The sequence below is a fragment of the Diceros bicornis genome, chromosome 3, assembly GCF_020826845.1.
Source record: "Diceros bicornis minor isolate mBicDic1 chromosome 3, mDicBic1.mat.cur, whole genome shotgun sequence".
Classification (NCBI taxonomy): Eukaryota; Metazoa; Chordata; class Mammalia; order Perissodactyla; family Rhinocerotidae; genus Diceros; species Diceros bicornis.
Window position 1 is genome coordinate 81,976,679 of NC_080742.1, and position 25,556 is coordinate 82,002,234.

At 38.2% G+C, this 25,556-nt stretch overlaps 1 protein-coding gene across 1 annotated transcript in view; it reads left to right on the plus strand.

The window, feature by feature from the left end:
- The window catches only part of EXOC4 (exocyst complex component 4), a 736,987-nt gene that overhangs the window by 664,815 nt on the left and 46,616 nt on the right, over window positions 1-25,556 (plus strand). The window contains exons 15-17 of the mRNA XM_058530219.1: window positions 5,997-6,138; window positions 14,415-14,593; window positions 16,286-16,445. Coding sequence (XP_058386202.1) covers window positions 5,997-6,138; window positions 14,415-14,593; window positions 16,286-16,445 — 481 coding nt within the window. The remainder of the gene's footprint in view (window positions 1-5,996; window positions 6,139-14,414; window positions 14,594-16,285; window positions 16,446-25,556) is intronic.

Below are 25,556 nucleotides of genomic sequence, written 5' to 3' on the forward strand. Positions count from 1 at the left end.
CTCTCTAAGCCCCATGAGTTCTTATTGTCACAGACCTAATCAGTATTCCTATTTTTATTTTAAAAAATGTCAGCCAGGTAACAATAATCAAAGGATTTCACAATTATTTATGAAAGCTAATAGCACATTGCTCTAGGAGTTAGAAAGGTGCTATTGCCACAATTTTCTAAATAGGAAAACTGAAGATTGGAAATTAAATAATTTTATCCCAGGTTCAAGCAGAGATTATGTGGTGTCATTTCTCTGTACAAATAGGAAGAGAAGTCCAAAATAATTGTACCAAAATTTCATCTTCTAAAATGTTTTCCAGTGAGAAAATCTCATGGGGTCATTCTTTATTGTCTTTTTCCATCTTCTAAAAAGTTTGAATTCACAGCATTAACCTTTCTTTACTGCCGTGATAACCATCTTTCCCTTTTCAATTTATCACTTTCATGATAGCTGATACCAGTCTAAGCTAATATTGTAACAATTTTAGGTAATATTGCAGCTGCACAAGGACATCCTCATATGAATCAATTAAAGAAGTCACAGTAAGTTGCCATTGAAACTGTAGCAGCTGCATCCTTGGAAACAGATGCTCTTCTGGGTCTGAATGAGTCCAATTTTGACTAATTTTAAGACCTAAACAGATTTCAGTCTGGTTAATATTAGGATGTGGAACCACTTGAGGCATCCTCATGTCCTAGGCTGATTGCTTCTCCATGACAGTTAGTATGTTGGCTTTCCTTGAGAGATGCTGAGTATTTGATATGCCAGGGATTTTATGTCAGTAGAAAAGAGAGATCCCAGATCTCAGCTGCAGCAAGGTGGACTCATGAAATTAAAGTGACTTCTAAAGGCAACACAATTTACAGGGAAAGTGCTTGGGTTGTAGGGATTGGCCAGAATTGCTTTAAACTGTACTTCTGCAAGGTTCCTGGATAGCTCAGGAAACCAGCTATAATGAACTACTTCCTTATCCACGCTCTATCTCTAGAATATGCTCAAGAAACTAAGGAGAAGTCGTTAATGATCTGGTAGGGAGACATACTAATAAACAGATAATGTCAATGGAATATGATAACTACCATAATAGAATTGTGGGGGGGGGGGGTACCCAGAAGAGCCAATGACCCTGCCTGAAGAATCAGAAAAGACTTTCTAAGCCAGAAAGCATGAATAGTTTAGAAAGAGGAATAAGAGCCATTAAAGGTATAGAATCCTGAGACAGCATGGTATGTTTAGGGAATTTGCTTCAAAAGGGTGTTGGGTCAATGGGCCAGAGGTGGGGAGGGGATAAGTTGAAGAGGAAAGAGAGAGTGGTGAAAGATGGAGAAAGACTGAGATGTTGGGCAGAAACCAAAAATCATGGACAGCCTTGCTAAGGAGCTTGGACTTCATCACATAAGCAGTGGGAAATATTGATGTTATTTTTACAAGAAATTAACATAGTCAAATTTGTGTGAGGTAAATAACTCTGTTTATCTAACTTATATTTCATTAGCTAAATATGGAGGATTAAATTAAGTAGGGGCCAGGCATCAGGCAAAGACATCAGTCAGGAGACCATTGCAGTTGTCCATGGAAGAGATGAGGGCTAAACAAGAAAGTGACAGTAGATATAGAAAAGGCAAAATATATTAAGAAAACTTCTGGAAATAAAGTTGGCAGAAATTAGTCTTTGCTGAGGAGAGTGAGGAAGAGAAGAGATTCAAAGATTACTCTCACGTTTGCAGCTGAGATTCCTAGATTAATATACAACTGATAGAAAGGGAATTCAGGATAAAGAGCAGATGATAAAGATAGATAATGAGTTTAGTTTTGAACACATTGCATTTGTGATGCGTAATGGCTGTACAAGTAAAGATAGCTCGCAAACAGTTGATCAAATGAAGTTTAGGAGTCATCAGTTCCTACATAATAGGGAAAACCATGTAAATGGATGAGCTCACTCTTAGAGAATGTGTAGAATGACAAGTAAGGGAGACCAACAGAGAAAAATATCCCTGGGAACACCAGCGTTTATGGGTGGGCTAAAGGAAGAGGATCCAGTGGAGGAAACTATGAAAGCAGTGTCAGAGAGGTAAAAGGACACCCAGAGGAATATGGTACCATATAGCCCAAAGAAAAGAGAATTTCGAGAAGGAAATGGCCAGTCATGTTGAATGTAGCAGAGAGCCTTTCTGAGATTAGGACTGAAAATCGCCCTGTGAATCTAGAAATTACGATATCATTGGTGACGATTATCAAAATAATTATTTCATAAAGAGGTGAAGGCAGAAATCATATTATGGCACACGGAAGAGTTAATAGAAGGCAAGACTACGGAGAAAGCAAGTGTTGACAATTCTTTCTGAAGTCTTAACAAGAATCTGAGGTCCTCAAGAGAGGAGTAGCAGAGAATAGGAAGGAGCAAGAGCCTGGGGAGAGCTGCATGAATTTGGGAAAGTTGCTGAGAAAGAGAAAAGAGCTAGCCGAGCACTAGTGAAGGATTGACGAGCGGTATTGAAGACTCTTTTGAAACTAAAATACAGAAAATTTTAGTGGCAACAATCTGTGCTTTTCTTTTTTTCCCTGTCGAAAGATGAGTTGCAGAATTAGCCTAGGGTTAGATCAAGTTGCCACAGAAGAATCTACTTAGCAGGTCATTGGCCAGACGGTGACACATGGCCAACTCTAGCTACAAGCAAGGCTGAGAATGCAAACATTTAGCTTTCCAGAGTCTATAGTGGAGTGAGTGAAGGAGAATTGGAAATACCAGTTGGTTCACCTAACAGGCAGTGTCTGCTCCAGAGTCCAAGTTTCAGCTTCCTCCTATAGACCAATCAATTTAGTACAGGAAGTCGTAGTTACATTGCCACAAATGTAGGTAGGAGTCTTAAAGATGTGTACTTTTATTTAATGGTTATAAGAGGAACAAGGATATTATGAATGAGCTGATATGACCCATCCCCAGCGTTAGAAAAACAGCTCAAAGTGCATATCTTAATAAAATGATCAAGTACTAATATTTTTAAAACTCAGTAGGTGTGGGCTCTGCCAATGTGAAAAGCAGTCCCTGAGATAAATATACAACCACATAGCCTCTTAAAGAGTATGTGCAAATGTGTCTGTGTGTGTGTGTGTGTGTGTGTCCAGTAACCTCTTATCTTGACTATAATCTCCCAAGCAGATTCTGTCAGCATTGCTTTTTTTGAAGATTTCCGTTTGACAGTTAAGAGCTAGTTAATTGGCATTGTCTCTGCCACGCTCAGCATTTCTGTGTTCAGCTTTTCCTTCTTGTTAAGAAAACTTCGTATATTTCAGTGAGCCCTCAGGAATTCAGAAGCCAGCTTTTCAGTAGAGCTCTGGGCATCATTTTTCATGTTGCTTTACTAAAATGTTATGTTTTTGCTATAAATTACAGTTGAGCAAAATGTACAGTGTGCTGCTATTCTAAACTACTTTTACCTCAGTCTTTACAGGTTTTATCTTGGCTGCTTATCTTGCCGTTAACTTCCTCTACTTGGATTTTTTTTTTTAGTTTGCACAGTGGTCATTGGCTACACATGATGAGATTATGTATTTCTATAATAAGAAAGGGAGTTTTTTTGACTTTCTTGGTAGAATTCTTCCAGATGCCTTTGATAAGGTTTGGGAGATTAGTATAGCTTTGGACCTCAGGCCATGAGTCCAATTTCTTCAGAGTCTGATTTCTTCCTCTTTTCATTGGTACATAGAGAGCTCACTATGCCACAGTTAGTGTAACACAACAGAGGAATCCAGGGGCTCAAAAGCCCTAAAATGCTTTGAAATATTAGAACAGTGTTAACTTATAGTTGTTTTCATCCATCCTGCCAAATGGAAACATCATGAAGGCAGTGATCTCGCCTTGCGATCAAACAACATGAATAATGTTAAATTAGAGAGGGCGTGCAGTGTCACACATCCAGTCCTGCAGATCGCATTAGTGAAGATCTTGGATCAAGGCTGGTAAAATTTTAAATCTACATCGCTACATTCCCTTCTTCCTTACACGTCAGTTCCCTTGAACAAAATTCATTTTTTTATGTTTGTGTGGTATTTTAATTTATTAACGTCTGGTTCCACAGAGGAGAACTTAGCCTTATAAGTCTTGACTGTCTCTCTGGGCCCTTCTCTGGGCTTGGCAGAGTCTAGCAATAGATGCAGCCCTGAAAGCCCATAACTGTAGATACTGCTGCAGCCAGATGTTGACTCCCTACTCTGTAAGGTGAACACGTCCTGAGTTAGTCAGAAGTACCTCACCAAATCCCATGTGCTCTAGGTCCAGGGAGCCCTCTTCCAAAGGACACTGTATCTATCCTCTGATAGGGAGAAGAATTTTCAGGTAGAATAGCAAAAAATACTGAGATATGGAAGTTGAACTTCAAGATGGATAGAATTGTCTTTTAAGTACTTTTTTGCTGTAATTAATCTTAAGTCTCTTAACCTAGACAAATCACAACTAAAGAATAATTATTATTTGTGTGTAGTATATATATTAATATTGAGTGAGTTTTATAGGCTGTTGTTCTAAGTATTTTATCTACATTAGCCCATTCAGTGTTCCCAACAACCCCATGCTGTAGGTACTATTATTTCCATTTTACAGAAGAAGAGACTGAGGCAGGCAGAATTGAAGTAATTAGCTCTTGGTCACATAATAAGTAAGTAGTGGAGACAGGCCTCAAGGCCAGTCTTTGAGGCTCTAGAGAACTAAAAGAGCTTTTGAATGAAATTGCCAAACTACTGTTGGAGATCTTTGAGAAACTGTGGGGAACTGGATATACAACAGAAATCCAGACATAAAAAAATGTAGTTCACATTTTTACTGTTTGGTATTTTCCTGAAGAAAATGTCAAAGTGCTATTAAATATTTTACCAATTACTTGAGAGAGATATAGAAAGTAGCTTTATAAAATTTTCCAAAAAGACCTTCTTAGGGCTTTTAGCTGACTGTAAGGCTCTATATGAGTTAAAGTAGAATACAACACACTACACTCCCCCCAACAACTCAGAAGATTTTAGGCTTACATGCAAGCAGCATGGCATCTAGAACAAGGGAGTTAATAATTCTTTCTAGACAGGTAAGACCACTCTGTAATATTTATTATGTTTGGTCCTGAGTCCCACATTTCAAGGGAGATATAGAACAATTGGAATGTTTTTGTTGGTTAATTATGAGAATTGTAAAATGACTCAATCCGATTATTTGAATAATCGGATAGAATAGTTGAAAAACTGGGGGCATTTAGCCTGGAAAAGAGAAGACTTCAAGGAAGCCAAAGGAGATGTCTTCAGTACTTGAGGTACTGACACATGTGAGAATGATCGCACAGTTGGTAGAATCAGGGCCAATGATTAGAAGTTAATGATGACAGGGCCGGCCCCGTGGCTTGGCCGTTGAGTGCGGGTGCTCCACTGCTGGCGGCCCGGGTTCGGATCCTGGGCGCGCACTGCTTCTCGGGCCATGCTGGGGCTGCGTCCCACATGCAGCGACTGGAGGGATGTGCAGCTATGACATACAACTATCTACTGGGGCTTTGGGGGGAAAATAAATAAAATCTTAAAAAAAAAAAAAAGTTAATGATGACAGATATGGCTTGATGAAAGATGGTCAAATCTTTCAGAGATGGAATAGGCTACCTCAAAAGATACTGAGTTTCCTTTCACAAACATTTGTGTGGGTGTGCAACCAGAAGCTGAACAGCCACTTGAAGACGTAGGAATTATACAAGCATAGACCACGTGGTGAGGCCAGATGACTGTTTGCTTCCTACTCTGAGACTCTGTTTCTATCATTCTATGAATTGATACAAGACAATCAGCTGTGCTTCTATGTTTAGTCAAGTACAAAAATAGTCCAACATGTCTTGGATGTCTAATGCTGCCATCACTAACATTAGCCAAATTGGTGAAAATAATGTGATAAGCAACAAAATAATGTCATTCAAAAAAAAATCTGTAGGCATTTAATGAAATGATTGGTGTTTTGTCCTCACCCCTCCTTTTAGTGCTGTCTCCTGCTCAAGAGAGCCACATGAACATGGATCTCACCCCAGTGTCAGAGCAGATCATGCAGACTCTGAGCGAACTTGCCAGATCTTTCCAGGATATGGCTGACCGCTGCTTGCTGGTCCTACATCTGGAAGTCAGGTATGACACAGCCAAGCACAAGACTTTGTGATTTAAATGCACTGTGGATCATAAAGCACTTGCTTACTTCTGGGGAGTATCACCATAGTTTTTGGTTATGATTATTATTGATGTTGTCCCTTTTTTTACACTGCGGGTGATTTTTAGTGTCATTTGGTCATTCCTAAAGTTTTTAAGCACATGCTGTATTGTCTATGTGGTGATTCAGAGTTTGCATTAGAATGATCTGGATTTGAATGTCTCTGCCAGCTGGCTCGGCCATTTAAGGCAGTTAATTAACTTTACTCACCCTGTTGCTTCATCTTAAAAGTGAAACAATAGTTCCTTACTTAGAGACTTTATAAATGAAATAATAAATAGTATACTGCCTGCCACATGGTAAGTGCTCAAATGTGGTAGCTTTGCCATTATGGTGACTTTATTATCATTGATATTTTTACTAAGGTACTCTGCTAATCAAGGAGAGAGTATACAGATGCAAGAATCATGATCCCTTTCTTCAAGAATTTGAAAACCAATTGAAGAGATTAGGTTAAATAATAATTCAAGAAAATAGTTCCAAAGATGCCATACTCTTGGACTCTTATTCCTTCCTCTGTCATGTAGAGTATTCTGATTAGCTTTTATCTGATGATAATATTCTGATTAGCTATTATTACACCTATGGAAATGGTAGGAAGAAAGGACTAGGAAGTCTTCAATTGTTCATTTACTCATTCAATGAATATTTATTGAATGCCTTCTTGAGGCCAGGCCATTTTCTAAAAATTGGGATATAGCAATGAAAAAACACTCTAGGTCCCTGCTGTCATGGAACTACATTCAGATGGGGGGAAGCAGCCAATGAGTAAACAAAAATGATAATTTCAGATAAGTGCAACTAAAAAACCAAAATAGCATAATGGAATCAAGCAGTGCTATCCACTAGAAATATAAGGTGAGCCACACATGTGAACCATAGATAATTTAATTTTCTAATAGTCACATTTGAAAAAGTGGAGAGAAACATATAATATATTTTATCTAACCCAGTATTCCAAAATATTATCATTTCAACATATAATAACATAAAATTATTAATGAGATATTTTGCATTTTTTTGTACTAAGCCTTTGAAGTCTACATATTTTATACTTATAGCGCATCAAAATTTGATCTAGTCACATTTTAGGTGCTTGATAGCCATGTGTGGCTAGTGCTATCATACCGGACAGTGCAGAGAGTGGTGGGGGTTGACTAGAAAGGAGGATTTGTTTTTTGTTTTTTGGATAGAGTGGTCAGAGAAAATGTGAGAAGCCAACAAGAAGGAGCCATCTGTACAAAGACCTAGTGGAAAAGAGTTCAGACAGAGGGAACAGGACTCACAGGGTCCTGAGACAAAATCAAGCTTGATAGTTTTGAGGAACAGAGAGGAGTCTGACGTGGTTGTAGCCAGTGAACAAGGAGGATGGGGAGAAGAGGAAGTACAGGGAAAGAGGCGACCTGAGCCTGATCATGTGGGGTCGTGGAGCCTGACACATTATAGCGCCTTACAGACCAAGTGAATAGTTCAGATTTTATTCTAAGTGCATTAAGAAACCATAGAGGGTTTTAAGCAGAGGAGAGATATTCATTCATTCATTCATTCATTCATATTTTTAGAAGATCACTCTGGCTGTTGTATGGAAAAGGAATTGCTGGGAGAACTATGAATGGAAGCACGGTGACCTGTTGAGACCAGTAGTGAGCACCAGAGTGACAGAAGTGAGGGTGTCAGAAGTGTTGGATTGGGGACATATTCTGAAGGAAGAGCTGATAAAATTTACTGATAGATTGGATTGGCACAGGGGCTGGTGGCAGTGAGAGAAAAGAAGGACTCAAGGAAAACCACAAATTTTGGGACCAGAGCAACTATGTGGTTGCCAGAGCCGTTAACTGAGCTGAGAAAGACAGAACGGGGAGAGGTCGGGGAGGGCTGGAAATCAAGAATTCCATTTTGGAGACATGCAGTTTGAGATGCTTATTAGACATCTAGGTAGCAATGTCAAACAGTTGAATATATACTTTTGAAACTTCAGCATCGGAAACCTCAGGATCAGAAAGTGTACAGTAATACATTTTCTTCTGTATTACCATGGGACATTATTGAAGTTGATAGAGTATTTTCATTTGGAGTCTTTACTAAATTTAGGTTTTAAAAATGTAAATAGGGTTTTGGTTCATACGTTTGGACTCTGGTCAGAACTTGGAGATCTTTCAGGTGTGCTAGGCAAAGCCTAATTGATAATGTATTGTTGCTGTTACTTCTTTTGTATGCCACTTGCTCTTTTCATTCTTCCTTATCTTGTACGGTGAGTTACTTCTTTATTGCTTGTGAGCATCTTGTGAGTGGAATAAGAGAAGTCGCATTGCAGATTTGGAATCTATTTTACTCAGCATTATTTCTGATCTTATTTCTTACATTCAGCTATCGAAAAGTAAAGGCTTTTCCTCTGTTTTCTGATTTGCTTTATGATAATTTTTAGATTTGTTTTCTATTTATTTACAAGCTGACAGTGAAATAAATCAGATGTTTTCTATGAATACATAAATGCAATAGACAGAAAAATATCACCCAGTAACATTCTGATACCTCTGTTACCTGGGTTGCACAGAAAAACAAGGAACATCAAATTAATTACTACCACAGCTCCTAGAATTTATGCTATTGATTGTGTAGGTGCACGATGTGTTCTACATTCAGAATTATCTGCTTGTAGTGTGGTTAATTCCGAGTGGGATATTTTCAATACGTTTGAGTAAGATCTTTTAGCTCCTTAACCTCTATCCTGTCCTTTTTATTTTTGTACATCTTGGCAATACTGTTCTTAATAATGCTGAACATGATTTAGTCATTACTTATTAACTTCACAAGAAGCCATTCAGTGCTGAAACACCCATTGCTATATCTCTTTCAACATTATTTTAAAAACAGAAAAACATCATTTTAAGAATGAATAACAAAAAAGACTGAATTTTAGAGTCCTGGATGCAGAATTATCTTTTCTTTATTTTCACAAGAACACTAAACATGTTTACTTTTTCTAAATTAAATTTCCTCCCCTCCTCATATAACAGGTTGCTTTCTTATGAATATACTCCATTTAGTCTTTGCTCCTTTTAAAGTATGATGTATAAAACTAGGCAGAACACACCATGTATGGCTCAGATGGTGCATGTTGACACTTTATTCATTCCTTGTCACAGTAACAAGCTTTTTTTTTCTGGTTTGTACAGTTGATAATACAAAATAAATAAGACATATCTTGAGTAAATCACTATACTGTAGTATAATAATGCTAAAATGGAGGAAACTTCCGAGCACCGTGTATACCCACAGTGGGTGACTGCGGAGGAGACTGTTAGGGCCCAGAAGGCAGGATCAGGTGTGCCTTGTTCATTGTTATGGCCCAGAACCTGGAACAGTCCTGCTGCATAATAGGTACTCAATAAAAACTTCAGTGACTCTCGAGAATTAGCTGGTTTGAAACCAAACCCGGATAAAATAAGTGCTGTTTCCCCAAACAAAACCTGTTGCTCATTAAAGAAAATGAGTTGATTGGAGATTCTGTTTTCACTTGGTGGTCCACTACATGTATGTAAGAGGTCCAGAGACTGCGTAGGCAACACCATTCTTGTCATCAGAAGGAGCTGTTTGTTTTGTTCCCATCCTGTTGTAAAAGAGAATTAGAATTTCAGCCCGGTCATCCAAGAGCTGGTGCAATGAAGAAGTGGCTGGTTAGACACTGTCTCTAGCACTTTTACCCAGGAAGCCACTGTAATAAGAAAGCACACAGATGGAACAGACAAAAAATTAATGGGAAATGCTAGCAAGAAGTCCAGAACAGCTTCAAATGCCAAAAACTTGTCTTATTCCCCCAAATATTTTTATATATCCATAGCATATATTTTTCTTTAACATTGTTAAAATTCAAACCAAAAAGTGTTCTCAAATCTGGTAGGTTCTGTGTTGAGAAACCCATCCAAAGAGCATTTGACATTTTACCTGTGTCACTGTAGGTCACATTTAACCACCAAGCAACGCCTTTCCACAGTTTGAAGCATAAGGCAAATGACACCCCCAAGAGATGAAAGACATGGTGAGACCATTAAAAATTGTTGACATTTTTTTCCTATTTGAACTTGAGAAGAAAAAAATTAAGTTGCCATTTGAGTCCAAGATGCCAAGAACGTCACCTTTATCAGCTGATTTCTCTCACCATCAAGAGGGCTCTAAGTGGGTTCAACAGCAACTGCCTGTCACTGTTGGGATCCTAAGCGCGCACTTTCTGAAAATCAACCGTCCTGCTGTGTAATCAGCAATATTTGTGGAAGACCTTAATGCCAAAGTCATGTTAAGGTCAGCAACAACATGACAGAATTCAAAAGAAATAAAAAACCACTTTCTATGAATTTGACATTTGCCAGTGACTATTTTAATTTCTTTTTCATCTCTAGTCATTTTGGGAAAGGAAGATAGTACCTTAAAACAGTGTTTATCTCTCCATCCTCCCACTCACTATAGGATCTCATAAGCTCTCACCTCCAATTCATAATAATTTCCTAATTGGTCTGTCTACTTCCAGTTGCTGCCATTCTCCACCATCAATCCACCATTTATACTGTGCCAGAGTGATCATGCCAATGCTTATATTTGATTATATCATTTCACCTCTTAAAATCCTTATAAGGCTCCCAGTGGCTTCCCAAATAAAGTCCAGAGTCCTTAGATGACTTCTAAAGCCTATGATGACCTGGCCCCTGCCCATCTCCACAAGCTCACCTCATGCTGCTGTCATGTGATCTGTGTGTGCCGAAAGGAACCACTCGTCATTCCTTAAAACTGTCCTCCATTCACACCCTCATGCCTTTGTACGTGGTCTTCCTGTTGTCTTGGGTTATAATATCTGTTATTTATTGTAAAAATACTTTAGCTTTGATGGCTTGATTTTATTTTCGACTAAGAGCTACATAATTTAAATTTCAACCACAGTAGCAATAGGTTTCCTAGTCATGAATCCCACTCCAGGGTTGGTCAACTTTCATTGTATCAGAAAAGTCACATTCCAGAGGGGGCTGCAAACAACGCAGTTACTGATATCTTGATCAAAACTATGTACTTTGCCAATTAACACGTGAATGTCAGAATGAGTTTTTATTGGTGGTATTAGTCATTAGTTGATTACCAGCTGTTAAGATGATCACACATCGTTAAAATGAACTGGTAGTCAAGATATTTGGATTCCCTTGCATGAAGAGGTTATAAGAATATAGCACATTCTACATAAAACTTAGCTCAAAATGGATCATAGATCTAAATATAAACTATAAAACTATAAAACTAAAACTATAAAAATTCCAGAGGAAAACATGAGAAAAATCTTTGTGACATTGTTTAGGCAACAATTTCTTAAAAAATCTGACACCCAAGCACCATCCATAAAGGAAATAAATGATAAGTTGAACTTCATCAAAATTTAAAACTATTCTTTGAAAAACATTGTTAAGATGAAAAGACAAGCCAAAAACTGAGAGAAAATATTTGTAAAATGTATGTCTCATACAGGACTTATATTCCGAATATATAAAGAACTCTCAAAACTTAATAATAAGAAACAAACAACCCAATAAAAAATTTAGGGAAACGATGTTAACACAAAGATATTTGGATGGCAAAGAAGCACATATTTTCTTCTAAAATTCCATAATACCCAGCGTCATTATTCATTAGGAAAATGCAAATTAAAACCACAATGGGAGACTACTATACATCTATTAGAATGACTGAAGTTTTTTTTAAAAACTGACAGATACTTGAAGGCATTATGCTGAATGAAATAAGCCAAAGAAAGACAAATACTACATGGTATCATTTACATGTGAAATCTAAAAAAAAAAAAAAAGTCAAATTCTTAGAAACAGAGCAGAAAAGTTGTGGATGGGGGTTGGGGGAAACAGAGAGAGGTTGGTAAAAGGATAAAAAATTTCAGCTATAAGATGAATAAGGTCTGAGGATCTAATGTATAACATGGCGACTATAATTGATAAGACTGTATTATATAATTGAAATTTGCTAAGAGAATAGAACTTAAATGTTCTCACTAAAAAAAATGATAAATAAGTGAGGTGATGGATGTGTTAATTAACCAGATGGAGGGAATCCTTTCATAATGTTTACATATATCAAATCAGCATGATAGACACTTTAAAAATCTTACAATTTTATATGTCAATTATGCCTCAGTAAAGCTGAAATTTTTTTAAAAATGACAACACTGAGTGCTGGTGAGGATGTGGAGCAACTGGAACTCTTGTACATTGCTAGTAGTAGAGCAAAATGGGACAGCTCCTTTGGAAAACAGTTTGGCAGTTTCTTATAAAATTAAACATACACTCACCCAGTGATTGAGCAATTCCACTTCTAGGTATTTTCCCAAAAGAAATGAAAATTTATATTTACACAAAAACCTGTACATGAAGCAGGTTTATTCATAATCACCTCAAACTAGAAACAACCCAGATGTGAACTGGTGAATGATTCAATTGGGGTACATCCATACATGGGGAGGCTGCTCAGCACTAACAAGGAGTGAACAACATGGATAAATCTCAGATGCTTTAGGCAGAGCGAAAGAAGCCGAACTCCAAAGACTACATACTGTATTATTCCATTTATATGGCATTCTGGAAGAAACAAAACTATAGGGACAGAGAATAGATCAGTGGTTGTAAGAGCCTTGGGGTATGAGTAGGGATTGACTACAAAGGGGCACAAGGGAATTCTGAGGGTGATGGTAGTGTTCTACAGCTTGATTATGGTGGTGATTATACAACTGTATACATTTGTCAAAACTCATAGAACTGCACACTAAGAAGTGTAAATTTTACTCCTTGTAAACTATTTCTCAATAAACCTGGCTTAAGAAAAGAAAGATGACAGTCAAGCCTGTAGGTGCATCATTAGGGATAATGCCCAAGGCTTTTGCAGCCTTTTTTCCAGGAATATTTCTTGTTACCTGATGCCAGCTATAAGGGTAACAGAATCCTGACTCTGGATTGTCATCACGTCTACATCCAGCAAACCTTCCATGGCAAGATCAGACAGACAGAGCACCCGAAACAACAGAGAGTTAGGACTTCACTGAGTTTACAAAACAGCCTCTTTGAACTGTGCTTGCCAATGGATGGCTGTTTTGTTTTGTTTTTTAAATAAATACCTATATATGTGGTAGAATTATTTGGACTGAGACTTGCTTTCACTACGACTTACACAAAGGTTATGGAGTAGCCAGTCCTTACCCACCTCAGACTTCTTTGGCAGTTACCAGTATTTACCAGAAAGAACCTAAGAATTGTGTATGATCAAACCAACTCAGGCCATTTCAACATAAGAATGCACGCACTCCTTCCTCAAGCTCACTCAGATACATCTTATGCATCTCAAGTATCACCTCCTGTCATGAACCTTTCCTGACGCCCCACAGCAAATTTCCATGACACCCTGGGTACGTGTACTTCTGAGTGAGACGCTGCCCTCTTTTGGTCACCTTTTTTTTTTTTTTGGTTGGCCTCATTAGGCTGTGATGTCTTTAAGGGCACAAACTGTGTCTTACATTCCCAAGGCCTAGCACAATTTCTAACAAAAGCATAGACGTTTAGTAAGTGTTCTACTTAAGTAATAGATTAACAATAATAAATATAATGTAGTGTCAGGCCCTGTGCTGTATGCTTTATATGTAGTAGCTCCTCAGAGCACCCTATGAGGTAGGTGTAATCATCCCCATTGCACAGATAAGGACACTGAAGCATAGAGACAGAAAGTAACTTCCCCAAAGTCACACAACTAGTAAGTGTTGGAACTGGGAATTGCAACCAAAGTAGTCTCATTGCAAAGCCTACACTTTTAAGATCTGTGACCTCTGCCTCTCATTTTCACTACAACAATATCTGTTGAAAGGTATAATGCTTCTCACACTATGCATACAGTCCGTCATTGAAAGGAATTTTGGAGCTCATCTATTCCTCAACCCCAATGTATGGATTACATAAGCGAGGATCACAGAAGCTGACTTGTTCAAGATCACTCAACTGTTCTACAGCATAACTAAGATTGCTTTCTGTTGAAAAAGGGGAGAAGTACATAAAAATTTACAGGATCACTGCTGCTTTAAATATTTGGGCGCTCTGTCACAAGAAGATCATTATTTTTATCAGAAAGATTTATTACTAACTGCTCTCCTCATCTCTCTCTTTCTCAGGGTTCACTGTTTCCACTATCTCATCCCCCTTGCAAAGGAGGGGAACTATGCCATTGTTGCTAATGTGGAAAGTATGGATTATGACCCTCTGGTGGTCAAGCTCAACAAAGACATCAGCGCCATTGAAGAGGCTATGAGTGCCAGCCTTCAGCAGCACAAGTTCCAGTATATATTTGAAGGTCAGACCCTGCCTCTGTCCCTGGGAGTTTGAGAGGACAGAAGGATGAAAGTTTTCCTGATTTTTCTATATTATTTAAGTTCAAAATTTGTAAAAAAAAAAAGGTTGTTTTGTTTGTCTGTAGGATTAAAATTACAATACCTAGCCTATCTATGAATTGCTAGGTAGACAACAATATGGCTGCCATTGCTCCTGGTTGATAAGGAGATTTAATCCAAGATAAGGCAGATGGCAGCACAGCTGCCTCCCTGACATGTCACTCATGCGAGTTGGGTAAATGTGTGGAGTAGGCCATGAATTAACTCAAGAGGAGCTCATAAAAGAAAAAGAAACACACACGCAATGAGTAGAAAACCCTGAAAGATCCTGCATTGGCTAAAATTATCTCTGGAAGGAGAAATTTTCTCTTAAAGAATGCATTATTGTCTAAAAAGAACAGAAACCTCTGATTAACAGCGATTTTAGGAAGGCTGCATCTATAAATGCCTTCAGGGTCAGGCAGGTGAGGAAGGGTGTGAAAGACGGTACCATCAAAAGGCCTTCACCTTCAACATTTTGAAAAATGTGATGCCAGCCAAATAGTTTTCATGCTAAATTCCTCCCATAGGACCCCTATTAGGACTTCAATTATATTCCCTTTTTTCTTTTGGTTTATATGTATACCTGGGTGCCAAAAGTATCCACGGTGTCTCACAGAATTAAACTAATGTTACTTAAAACAATTAAGAAGGAACATTGTCCAAAGGCGGTCCAAAGACCTCTTGCTACTAGTCAGACCAGCTTTAGAGTTCTAGGGGAAATGTCCTACTAGAGGCTAACTTTGCAAGAATAAGAGAAAAAGATGGAAGATCACTTTACTTAATTCCAAGTATTTAGAATTAAAATCTAACTTCTAAAAATGGTAACCCACATATGCCTAAGGTTGTTCAGAACCAGCTTTCTTCAACTTTATTACATAGGATATGCTGAATGGGACTTCTTAGTTTGTTGATGTACTGAGCTGCCCTTTGCCGAATTTCATAGACCATAATACGGTCCTTTGGATATGAGAACAAACCACTTATGAGACCCCAGAAATGTCCATAGATATCTTGTGGGAACGGTTACATATAATCTGCTTTTCCTTTCTGAATACATTCTCTCCAGTTACTGCTTTAGAAATATACTCCATTGTCAGTGTTGAGGTATATTAGCATTATCGCCAATAGCCCAATTTCTTCTTGATTTATTTTTGCTTATGTAGGTCTCCAATCAACTTTTCAGCCAAAAGTGCACCCCTATCTGTTTTGTGGGAGGAAGAGGCGACCAAACAGACCATTGTATTTACATGTGTTCTTCTTTGCTCCCAAAACATCTGTATAGAAAAACAATAGTTCCTATGCACTTGAATAGTTTATAACAACCTTGCATATTCTCTAAGCCCTGGCATGGTGACTTTAGGTGTATATGGCAATGCTAGAGCTGGATATACCAGGTTTTGTTGCCAGCATAAAGTTTCCCCATTTGTAACTATTAGGGTATTGTATAACTCTAAAATTATTGTAAGATCAGCTGGTGCAGCCATTAGAGATGTTTCCTGTGGTCATCTAAATTTGTGGAGGATTAGAAGAGAGAACTCCTGTTTGTAAGTTTATGCAGTATGGCACTAACCTGTCTTCTCTTTTCTCCCCACTGTGCTGTGCTGACCCCTTAGGCCTGGGACACCTGATCTCCTGCATCCTCATTAATGGTGCCCAATACTTCAGGCGCATCAGTGAGTCTGGTATCAAGAAAATGTGTAGAAACATTTTTGTTCTTCAGCAGAATTTGACGAACATCACCATGTCGCGGGAAGCAGACCTGGACTTTGCAAGGTAGGAGGGAAGATTGAGCTCAGTTCCTGGTACCAAAACCAAGACCTCATTGCCTATCAAGTCATTTTTAAAAACAAATTGTTGGTACTTATAAAGTTAGTTTAAAAAAATATGAAACAGAGGTGATGGATGTTAACGAAACTTGTGGTGATCATTTCGCAATATATTCATATATGGAATCATTACGTTGTACACCTGAAACTAATATAATGTTTTATGTCAATTATATCTCAAATTTTTTAAAAACTAGAAACAAACAGATAATCTTCAGTCATAGAGAAGATAATTTTATAAAACTCTTTGGGACATTTTTAACATCTCTCAGGCAGGTAACTTTTCTTATTCTCTAACCTAAGTTCTTACTAGAAAACTTCAGTAACTTTTTTCTGATTATAAAAGTAATATATGCTTATTGCATAAAATATGTAAGATAAAATACAAAGAAGAATATAAACATTACTCATAAAACTTTAATCTAGAGACTGTGATATTTGGTATACTTTCTCCTGGTTTTTGTGCATGTGCTAAGTGTATATGTGAGTTTTCACACATATGCGTGTATGTGATTTCTCTTTACAAAATTGAAACTATGTTAATATAGTTTTGTATTCATTTAATTGCATTTTCCCATATCAATAATATTCTGTGAAAACGTGGTTTTTCTTATATCCATTAATATTCCTTGAAAATACTACTTCTGATGCCTGAACAAATATTCCATCGTATAAATGAACCATAATTTATTTATTTAATCATTTGCAAATTTGTAGACATTTGGATTTTTTCTCTCATTATAAATAACATGTGTTGAATATATTTTTAGGCGAATCTATTTCCTTATCTGTTCTATCTTTCCCAGTTGAAACCCATCTCCTCCTCGTGTTTCCACTGGGGAGGAGAGTAGTTACTCATCTGTATCCATGCTCTCCCTTCATGTAATCGAAGGTTCTTCTTTTAAATAGCACTTTCGCTTTCTCTTTTCTAGGTTTGCTGGTCTCAATTTTTACTGTTTCTTTGTAATGCTTTTCTAAAGTTGAGAGTTAATTTTATTCTGTATGTGGTCTCAACACCATCTACAGCTTACTGAAATTATCAGACCTTTGGTACTTTAATGAAAGCTTAAACAGTTTTGAAGAGGATAGATGGTTATTATGGTATCTTGGCGCTTTATTGCTGTTTATACCTGGGTGAATTATTCCATAAATTCCTTTATGGCTAGGAAGTCATTTGTTTTTAACAGTACAGAATGATCCTGCCAAATATTTAGTACTTTGTGTTTTTTGACTTGATTTTTTTTGATTCCTCAAGAAGTTCAAGAAAATTTGAAGCAATTCGTGAGACATTTAAGGGGATGATGAAATATTGTATTACTTTGACAATTATTAAGACATATATGCTAGGATCTTTGTTTTGAAAAACATATAACCATATATCTTCATGATTAGCCTTTCTTCTCCAATCTGTCACGCGATTTGTTCCATTGCTACCCTGTTCGTCTGCCTTTCTGTCTGCCTTCCCTGTCTTTTTCTTCCTATTTGTCTGTGTGTGTGTGTGTGTGTGTGTGTGTGTGTGTGTGTGTGTGTGTGTGTTTTCATTAAATTCCCTATTTTAGGCTAAATTTGGTGGCAAGCCTTTCTTGCTCAGATTAGGGAAACCAGGTGTGACTGAATACTGCATTTATTTGGTCGCTCTTATGGGGAATGATCTCATTATTGAATTAGTCTATTCATAATAACATTGACAAGGGGAAGTTAAGAACAGGGAGGCCTGAGGGATACAGAGAAGCATTACTAATTCTCTGAGGAATGTAATTCCTCAATTCAATCATCCTTTTTTAAACGATTTTTTTTATTTAGCTAAAATAAGTAAATTAATACAGTTTTTGGCAGACAGTATGGGGCCCAAATACGTACTAAAAATACTGGCATCTGAATAATGAAATGCAGACTGGGCAGTATTGAGGGTGGCATTGGTGGGCCATGTGCTGACAAAGCGTTTCTTCAGGAAATAACTGAATAACTATGACATGCCTTTCACAGTTGGATTTGTGAATGATGTCCAAGGAAGGGGTATAAGCTGAAATGTGACCACTGGGGAGAGGTACTGCTACTATTCCTCTTTACTCTTTTGTTACTTTCTTTATATTAAATGGATTATAAAAGGAAATAGGCTAGCATAAACATACAGAATTGGATGATTCCGTCCTTCTGATCCTGGTCCAGAAGACATCTCCTTACTAGACTGTTGGCTCCAAGAGGCCAAGACTTTTCCTGTCTGTTTCCTCAGTGCTTGGATGAGTACGTGCTCATTGTGTGCACTGGATGCATGAATACGTATCATATCAAGGCTTCTTTTGGTGTTGGTAAAGGGCTTGGATAATGACAAAGTTGACTTTATCTTTAATGCCCTGAAAGTTTTAACCAGCTGACACGGGTCAATTTTCTTATGGGCTTCTAAGAAACAGAGCATCTCCCTCGCAGTTCTTTCTTTGTAGGGTAGAAAGTGTTACAGAAAGGCATAATATATCCCTACTATTCATAGTCTCCTTCTCCCTCATTTTCTCCTACTCTCATACGTACACACATACAGAGACACACTTTATAGCCTTATTTTTTTTCTGTCCTTGTTTTGTAGAGACAGGTTTTGTGAAATGGGCTCCATCAATTCTACTGAATTTAAAGCTATGTAAAATAAATATAACAGCAATACCAAAATAGCCAGAAATAATAGACTGTAGCAGTGTGCCTCAGCATTCCTTAAGCAATGTCTAATCAAGCATGGGCAGCATCTGTATTTCCTGCAAATCTCTATAGGAATGTTATCTTCTAACATAGTAATTAATCACTAGTTACCATGTGTCAAAAAACTTATTTAACAAGATGTTGCAAGGCTCTTGTAGCTTTTCACCTGCATAGCCTTCTTGGCCAGCGGAAAATATAACAGCCTTTCTATAATAAAGAAATGAAGGATCTGGAGTGATTCCATTTATGTTGATTCTTCTACTCGCGGTATTGTTAAGTTGTCTCTCTCTTTTTATGCACATCTTTACTCTAATCTCTAATAGGAGGATAAATCTTGGGAGAGGAAAGGATCAAGATAACCTACATAATCACCAGAATTAGAGAGAGACCCTGTCCTCTATGGTAATGATCTCTGCTATGGTTTTGACCCTTTTGACCCCACTGTTGATTTTCAGACTCAAAGAGATACTTTGTCCTGGAAAATCATTGCAGATTAACTAGAAATTGGAAGGGCTTTATGAGTGTGCTTTTTAGTTGCTTTCACCAGAGATCATCTTACCCGGAGCTGTCATGCTCTTCTCCAGTACTAAGTCACTGAAGCAACCCAGGAGTCCAGGCAGTGCATAATAGGAGAAGTCTGAATGGGCACTGAAGTCCCAGGGTGGATCTGGCAGTCTTTATAGTTCAAGTGAAGCTGTTATTCAAGAAGAATATCCTAGAGTTCTCTTCCCGCTCTCCCCCATTTTCCCCTTTGTTATCTGTCTGTCCCATTTCAGTTCCCTCTCTTTTCTCATTTATCTCTCCTGTCACCTCTCTTTCCTGCTTTCCTCCTTCAAGGCTTCATCTCTCCTTGATTTTTTTCTCTTCTTGGTTTTCTTTAGACTGGTAGCTCTCATTTTTAAATCTGACAAAGATAAGGAATGAAAGCTAAGTTTCAAGAAGTGGTAAGGGGAGAAGTTCTAACACATAAGAAAGCTTCCTCACTTTTTTATTCATTCAACAAATATTTATCAAGTGTGCGTTTTCTCTAGGTCCTGCCCTCATGGAATTTGCCTTACTGTGGGGCAAGACAGACAAACTAATAAATAAGCAAAATATAAAGTATGTCAGATGATGACATATGATATGGTGAAGGAGAATAGAGCATGCCAGGGTGTAATAGATAACCTGCAGTTTTAAACTATTCATACAAGTCCTTAATGAGATTGTAACATTTGAGGACAGACCTAAAGGAAGAGTAGGAACCAGCCACGTGGGTATCTAGGGGAAGGGCATACCAGGAAAGGGGAAACCTAAGAGCAAAGAACCAAAGGGAGGAGAGTGCTGGGCATTTAAAGAACAGCAGAAAGGCCAGTATGGCTGAAGTGATTGAGCAAGGGAAAGAGTAAAAGATGAGGTCAGAGGTTTAATCTAAGGAGTTGAGGTCTTGAAGGCCATCGTAATGACATTGGCTTTTACTTTGAGTGAGGTAGGAAGCTATTAGAGGGTTTGAAACAGAAGAATGCTATAATCTGATTTACCTTGTAAAAGAATCACTCTGGCTGCTGTGTTGAAAATAGGCTATTGGAAAGAGATTACAAGCAAGGGCCAAAGCAGAAGGATCTGTTAGAAAACTATTGCAATAATCTAGGTGAAAGATAGTGATGATTCAAACCAAGATGGTAGCAGTGGCGAGAATGAGAAGTGGTCAGATTGGGATATATTTTAAAAGTGCAGCTGATAAGATTTGCTGAGCGATTGGAAGTGAACCAATGACTCCAAGGTGTTTGTTCTGAGCAATTCACAGGATAGAGTTTTCATTTACTGAAATGAAAATGAGCTAGACCATTTTAAAGGCAGGTTGAGTTAGGAGAAGGAGGGGCAGATAGGAAGCAGTTATCAAGAGTTTAGGTTTAGAAATGTTCAGTTTGAGATGCCTCTTAGACATCTGAATAGAGATAAAGAAGAGAGAGCTGGATATACAAATCTAGAGTTCAGGAAAGAGGTCTGAGCTGGAAATAAGAGCTTGGAAATCATCAGCATGTAGATGGGATTTAAAGCCATGAGACAGAGTGAGAGGTGAGGTCTCAACAAGAACACAAGTAGAGTAAGAAGAGAAGCTGTCCAAGAATTGAGCCTAGGGTACTCCACTGTTTAGATGTTGGAGTACTGAAGAAGAACCAGTAAAGGAACCTGAAAAGGAGCACCCAATGAAGTAGGAAGATAACTAGGAAAGGTTTATGTCCCAGAAGTCAAGTGAAGAAAGTGTTATAAGAGGAAGATATTTTCATCTATGTCAAATGCCGCTGGTAGGTTAAATTAGCTCAGGACAGAGAATTGGCCACTGGTGGGCATGACAAGAGGGCTGAAATTCTTTGGTTTGCATTCCTTTATCATTCCTACACAATTTACCTGCATGTAGAAACAAGCTTTAAACATATTTGGGAACAGACTTCTCACTTCTTAATTCCCTGGTAGAGTCTGATGCATTCAGGGCAAACAAAAATACATTTAGAGTGTTTCTGGTGTGATATATAACAGACCAAATTGGAAGCCTCTCTTTTCTCATTGCATGGTCGCTAAGAAAGCCCTGCTCTTCCAGCGTGGGTACTCATCATGTGTTGCCCATGATGAGGCAGAGTTGTGATCACTCCAGAAGGATACTAACTGAGTGGTTTCATTTTTAATGACAGGCTTTCTCTGTTCCTAGGTGTCCCAGCCCCGCTTCCAGCAACATGGGTTAGCTGTGGAGCTGTTCTATATATGTTCACTTAACCAATGAAGCCCTGTGTTTCCTATGTGCAGTACCCATACATAGGAACATCTGCTCCACAGAAGTGAACCAAAAGATCTCACTGGTAGAGGAGGGACCATTTGGAACCTGGAGACCAAAGGAGAAAACTGCCTGAAATGCCAACTCTGAACACAGGTTTATAAGGAGAAGTACAATATACCATATTTGTTTAACTCAATAGGAAGTTGAATCATGTATGGTGATGGATAAAAACTAAACTATTGGTAATGAACATGATGCAGTCTATACAGAAACTGATATATAATAATGTATACCTGAAATTTATGAATGTTATAAGCCAATATGACCTCAATAAAATAATTTCTAAAAGTAAATAAATAAAATAAAATAAGTAAAAAGAAAGTGAATAGAATAGGAGAAAATATTTGTGTATCATCTATCTGGTAAAGGGACTTGTATCCAGAATATATAAAGAACTCTTACAACTCAATAATACAAAGGCAAATAACCCAATTAAAGAATAGGTAAAGGCACCCCAGTAGCAATGAGCATACCTAGTGCCCAGATCTTGGTTTCTAATACTATTTTCCAATAAAAGGAACCAGGGCTGCTAGGAGAAATGGATAATTCCAGGACTGGGACAGGAAATACACAAGATGAGCCTGGAGCATCTTGTAGTACCAGAAAGTAAGGAAGTACTAAAAACATACACAAACATAACACATTGATGAGGATGTGTCAAAGGGACACAGGACCCAACTGAAAGAGCTCCCACTGGCCAAAGTTGGGACAATTTGAGCAACAAAATAAATAAAGTAGCATGGGGTTATAACCCAAAGTATAAGATAAATACCGATGAGTCTGTAGTAATATAAGTAATGATTGAATATATTAATAAGTGAGGAAGAAGAGATAAATCTCCTGTGCAGAAGAATTCCAAATAAATTATGTAGCTACTCTACCCTAAAGGAGGGGGAACCTAACTCCCCACTTCTTAAGTGTAGGTTGCACGTAGTGACTTCCTTCCAAAGAGTACCTAAGGAATGGGGGTAAAGTAACTTTATAGTGGGAAAATCTGACAGGTGATCAAGGTCAACATCAACATGCATAAATCATGTCAACAGATGTACCCTTGATATGAAGGGATGAAAATGACACTGTACCTCTGCAGTCTTCTTTCCAAAAACCCATAACCCCCATGTAATAATGAGGAAAACATCAGACAGAGTCCAGTAGATGAGGATTCTATAAAATAGCTGAGCAGTACTCCTCAAAACTGTCAAGGTCATCAAAAACAAGGAAAGTCTGAGAAACTGTCAAAGCCAAGAGGAGCCTAAGAAGACCTGACAACTACAAGTACTGTGGTAAACTGGATGGGATCCTGGGACAGAAAAAGGACAGTACGTAAAAACTAAGGAAAAGTGAATAAACTATGGACTTTAGTTAATAATAATGTGTCAGGGCCGGCCGGTGGCACAAGCAGTTAAGTGCGCGCGCTCCGCTGCGGCGGCCCGGGGTTCGCTGGTTTGGATCCCGGGCGCACACCGATGCACTGCTTGGTGGGCCATGCTGTGGCGGCGTCCCATATAAAGTGGAGGAGGATGGGCACGGGTGTTAGCCCAGGACCAGTCTTCCTCAGCAAAAAAAAAGAGGAGGATTGGCAGATGTTAGCACAGGGCTGATCTCGCACACACAAAAAAATAAGGTGTCAATATTGGTTCATTAGTTGTGATAAATGTACCATACTAATGTAAGATGTTAATAATAGGGAAACTGAGTGCAAGTTATATGGCAAACCTCTGTACTTTCCTCTCAATTTTTTTGTAAATCTACAACTATTGGAAAAAAATAAAATCTATTAATAAATAAAAATAGGCAAAGACATGTCTCCAAAGAAGAAGATCTATGGCCAATACACACATGAAAAAATGCTCAACATCATTCGTTATTAGGGAAATGCAAATCAAAACCATAGGGAGATACTACATTACACCCACTAGGATTGCTACAATCAAAAAGACAGATGATAACAAGTTTGGAGAGGATGTGGAGAAACTGGAACACTCGTAGGTTGCTGGTAGAAATGTTAAATGGTGTAGCTGCTTTAGAAAACAGTTTGTCAGTTCCTCATCTACTGGAAATAGAATGTAAGCTCCATAAAGCGAGGCCTCTTTTTCACTTTTATTGTTCCAGGGCGTAAAACAGAACCTGGCATATAGTAGGCATTCAGTACGTACTTGTGGGATGATAAAGTTAAGGTGTTTGGATTTTATCCTGTAGGTGACTAAAGGCTTTTAAATGGAAGAGTGAGATGGTCAGATTTGTATTCTAAGTAGACTGTTTCAGCAGCTATGTAGGAAATGGATTTGAGGGAGATAAAACTGAAGGCCTTGCAGACCAATTGGAAGGTGATTGTTAAGAGAGAGATATGTAGGTCCTGAACTAGGTCAGTGCTGGTGGGGATGGAGGAGACCGATTTGAGAAGTATGAAGGAGCTAAAATTGGCAGGATTCAGAGAGTGATTGAATAGTGAGGGTAAACAAAAGGAGTTAGGGGTGACCCTCCACTTTCTTTCTTTTTTTTTTTTAATTGAGGTAACATTGGTTTATGACATTATATAAATTTCAGGTGTACATCATTATATTTTGATTTCCGTATAGACTACATCATGTTCACCCTCCACTTTCTGACGTATCTAACTGCGTCACGATACCATCAAAGAAGATAAGCCTACAGAGGGAGGGAGGAGTAAGTTTGATGGAGGGAAGATCATTAGTGGATATGATGAGTGTAAGATGCCTGTGAGATTTTCAAGGGGAGATGTCTAATATGCAACTGGATATGTAAGTTAGAAGCTTGAGGGAGAGGCCTGGATTGAACAAATAGATTTGGCGAATCATCAGCATAGAGTTGTTGTTTCAAACCATTAGAAGAAATAAATACTGTAGATGGAGGATGATCTCCTGGGGAACAGCAGCATATAGAGGACATGATAAGGAAGAGGAACCCCTAAAGAGGCTGGGGAAGGAATGGCCCCACAGTGCAAGAGCTGGGAAAGATCTCATGTGCTGCCTGCACTGAAATGGTACTTTCCCCATAAATTGATATAGCATCTTTCCTCCTGGTAAATTAAAGCGTCTTCTCATTTTAACTTCTCCAACTCATCTTTGAAGTAAACTGTTTAGGTGTCTTCCTCAAGGTGACAGAGGGAGTGACAAAGCCAGCTAGAAACCAATGTATCGATTCAGACTTCTACTTTTTCCTTGACCTTGTACTTTCACTAAGGCCAGGAACGATCTCTGGCGTGGCTGAGAATGTTGAATTCCTTCCAAGGGAGCTGTTTAGGTAGACTTATTTCCTACTAGCCTGTTGCACCAGGATCATTACTTTGGTTTTCTGCAGAAAAGGTTATAAGTTTTTCTATTTGGAATGACCAAGGCGTAGTTTGGTAGATAGGGATTAGCAATGACATGCTGCCATCTACTGGAAACACCCACAGACATCCAGATAGATGGATACCTGTGGTCTGAAATCTCCTTAAAAGCGGGTACTGCCCCTGAAGTAGGCTTCCGAAGTGACTTGGCTGAAAATATGAAATGCTCCCACCTATCAAATAAAATTTTCTTTGCCTTGCTA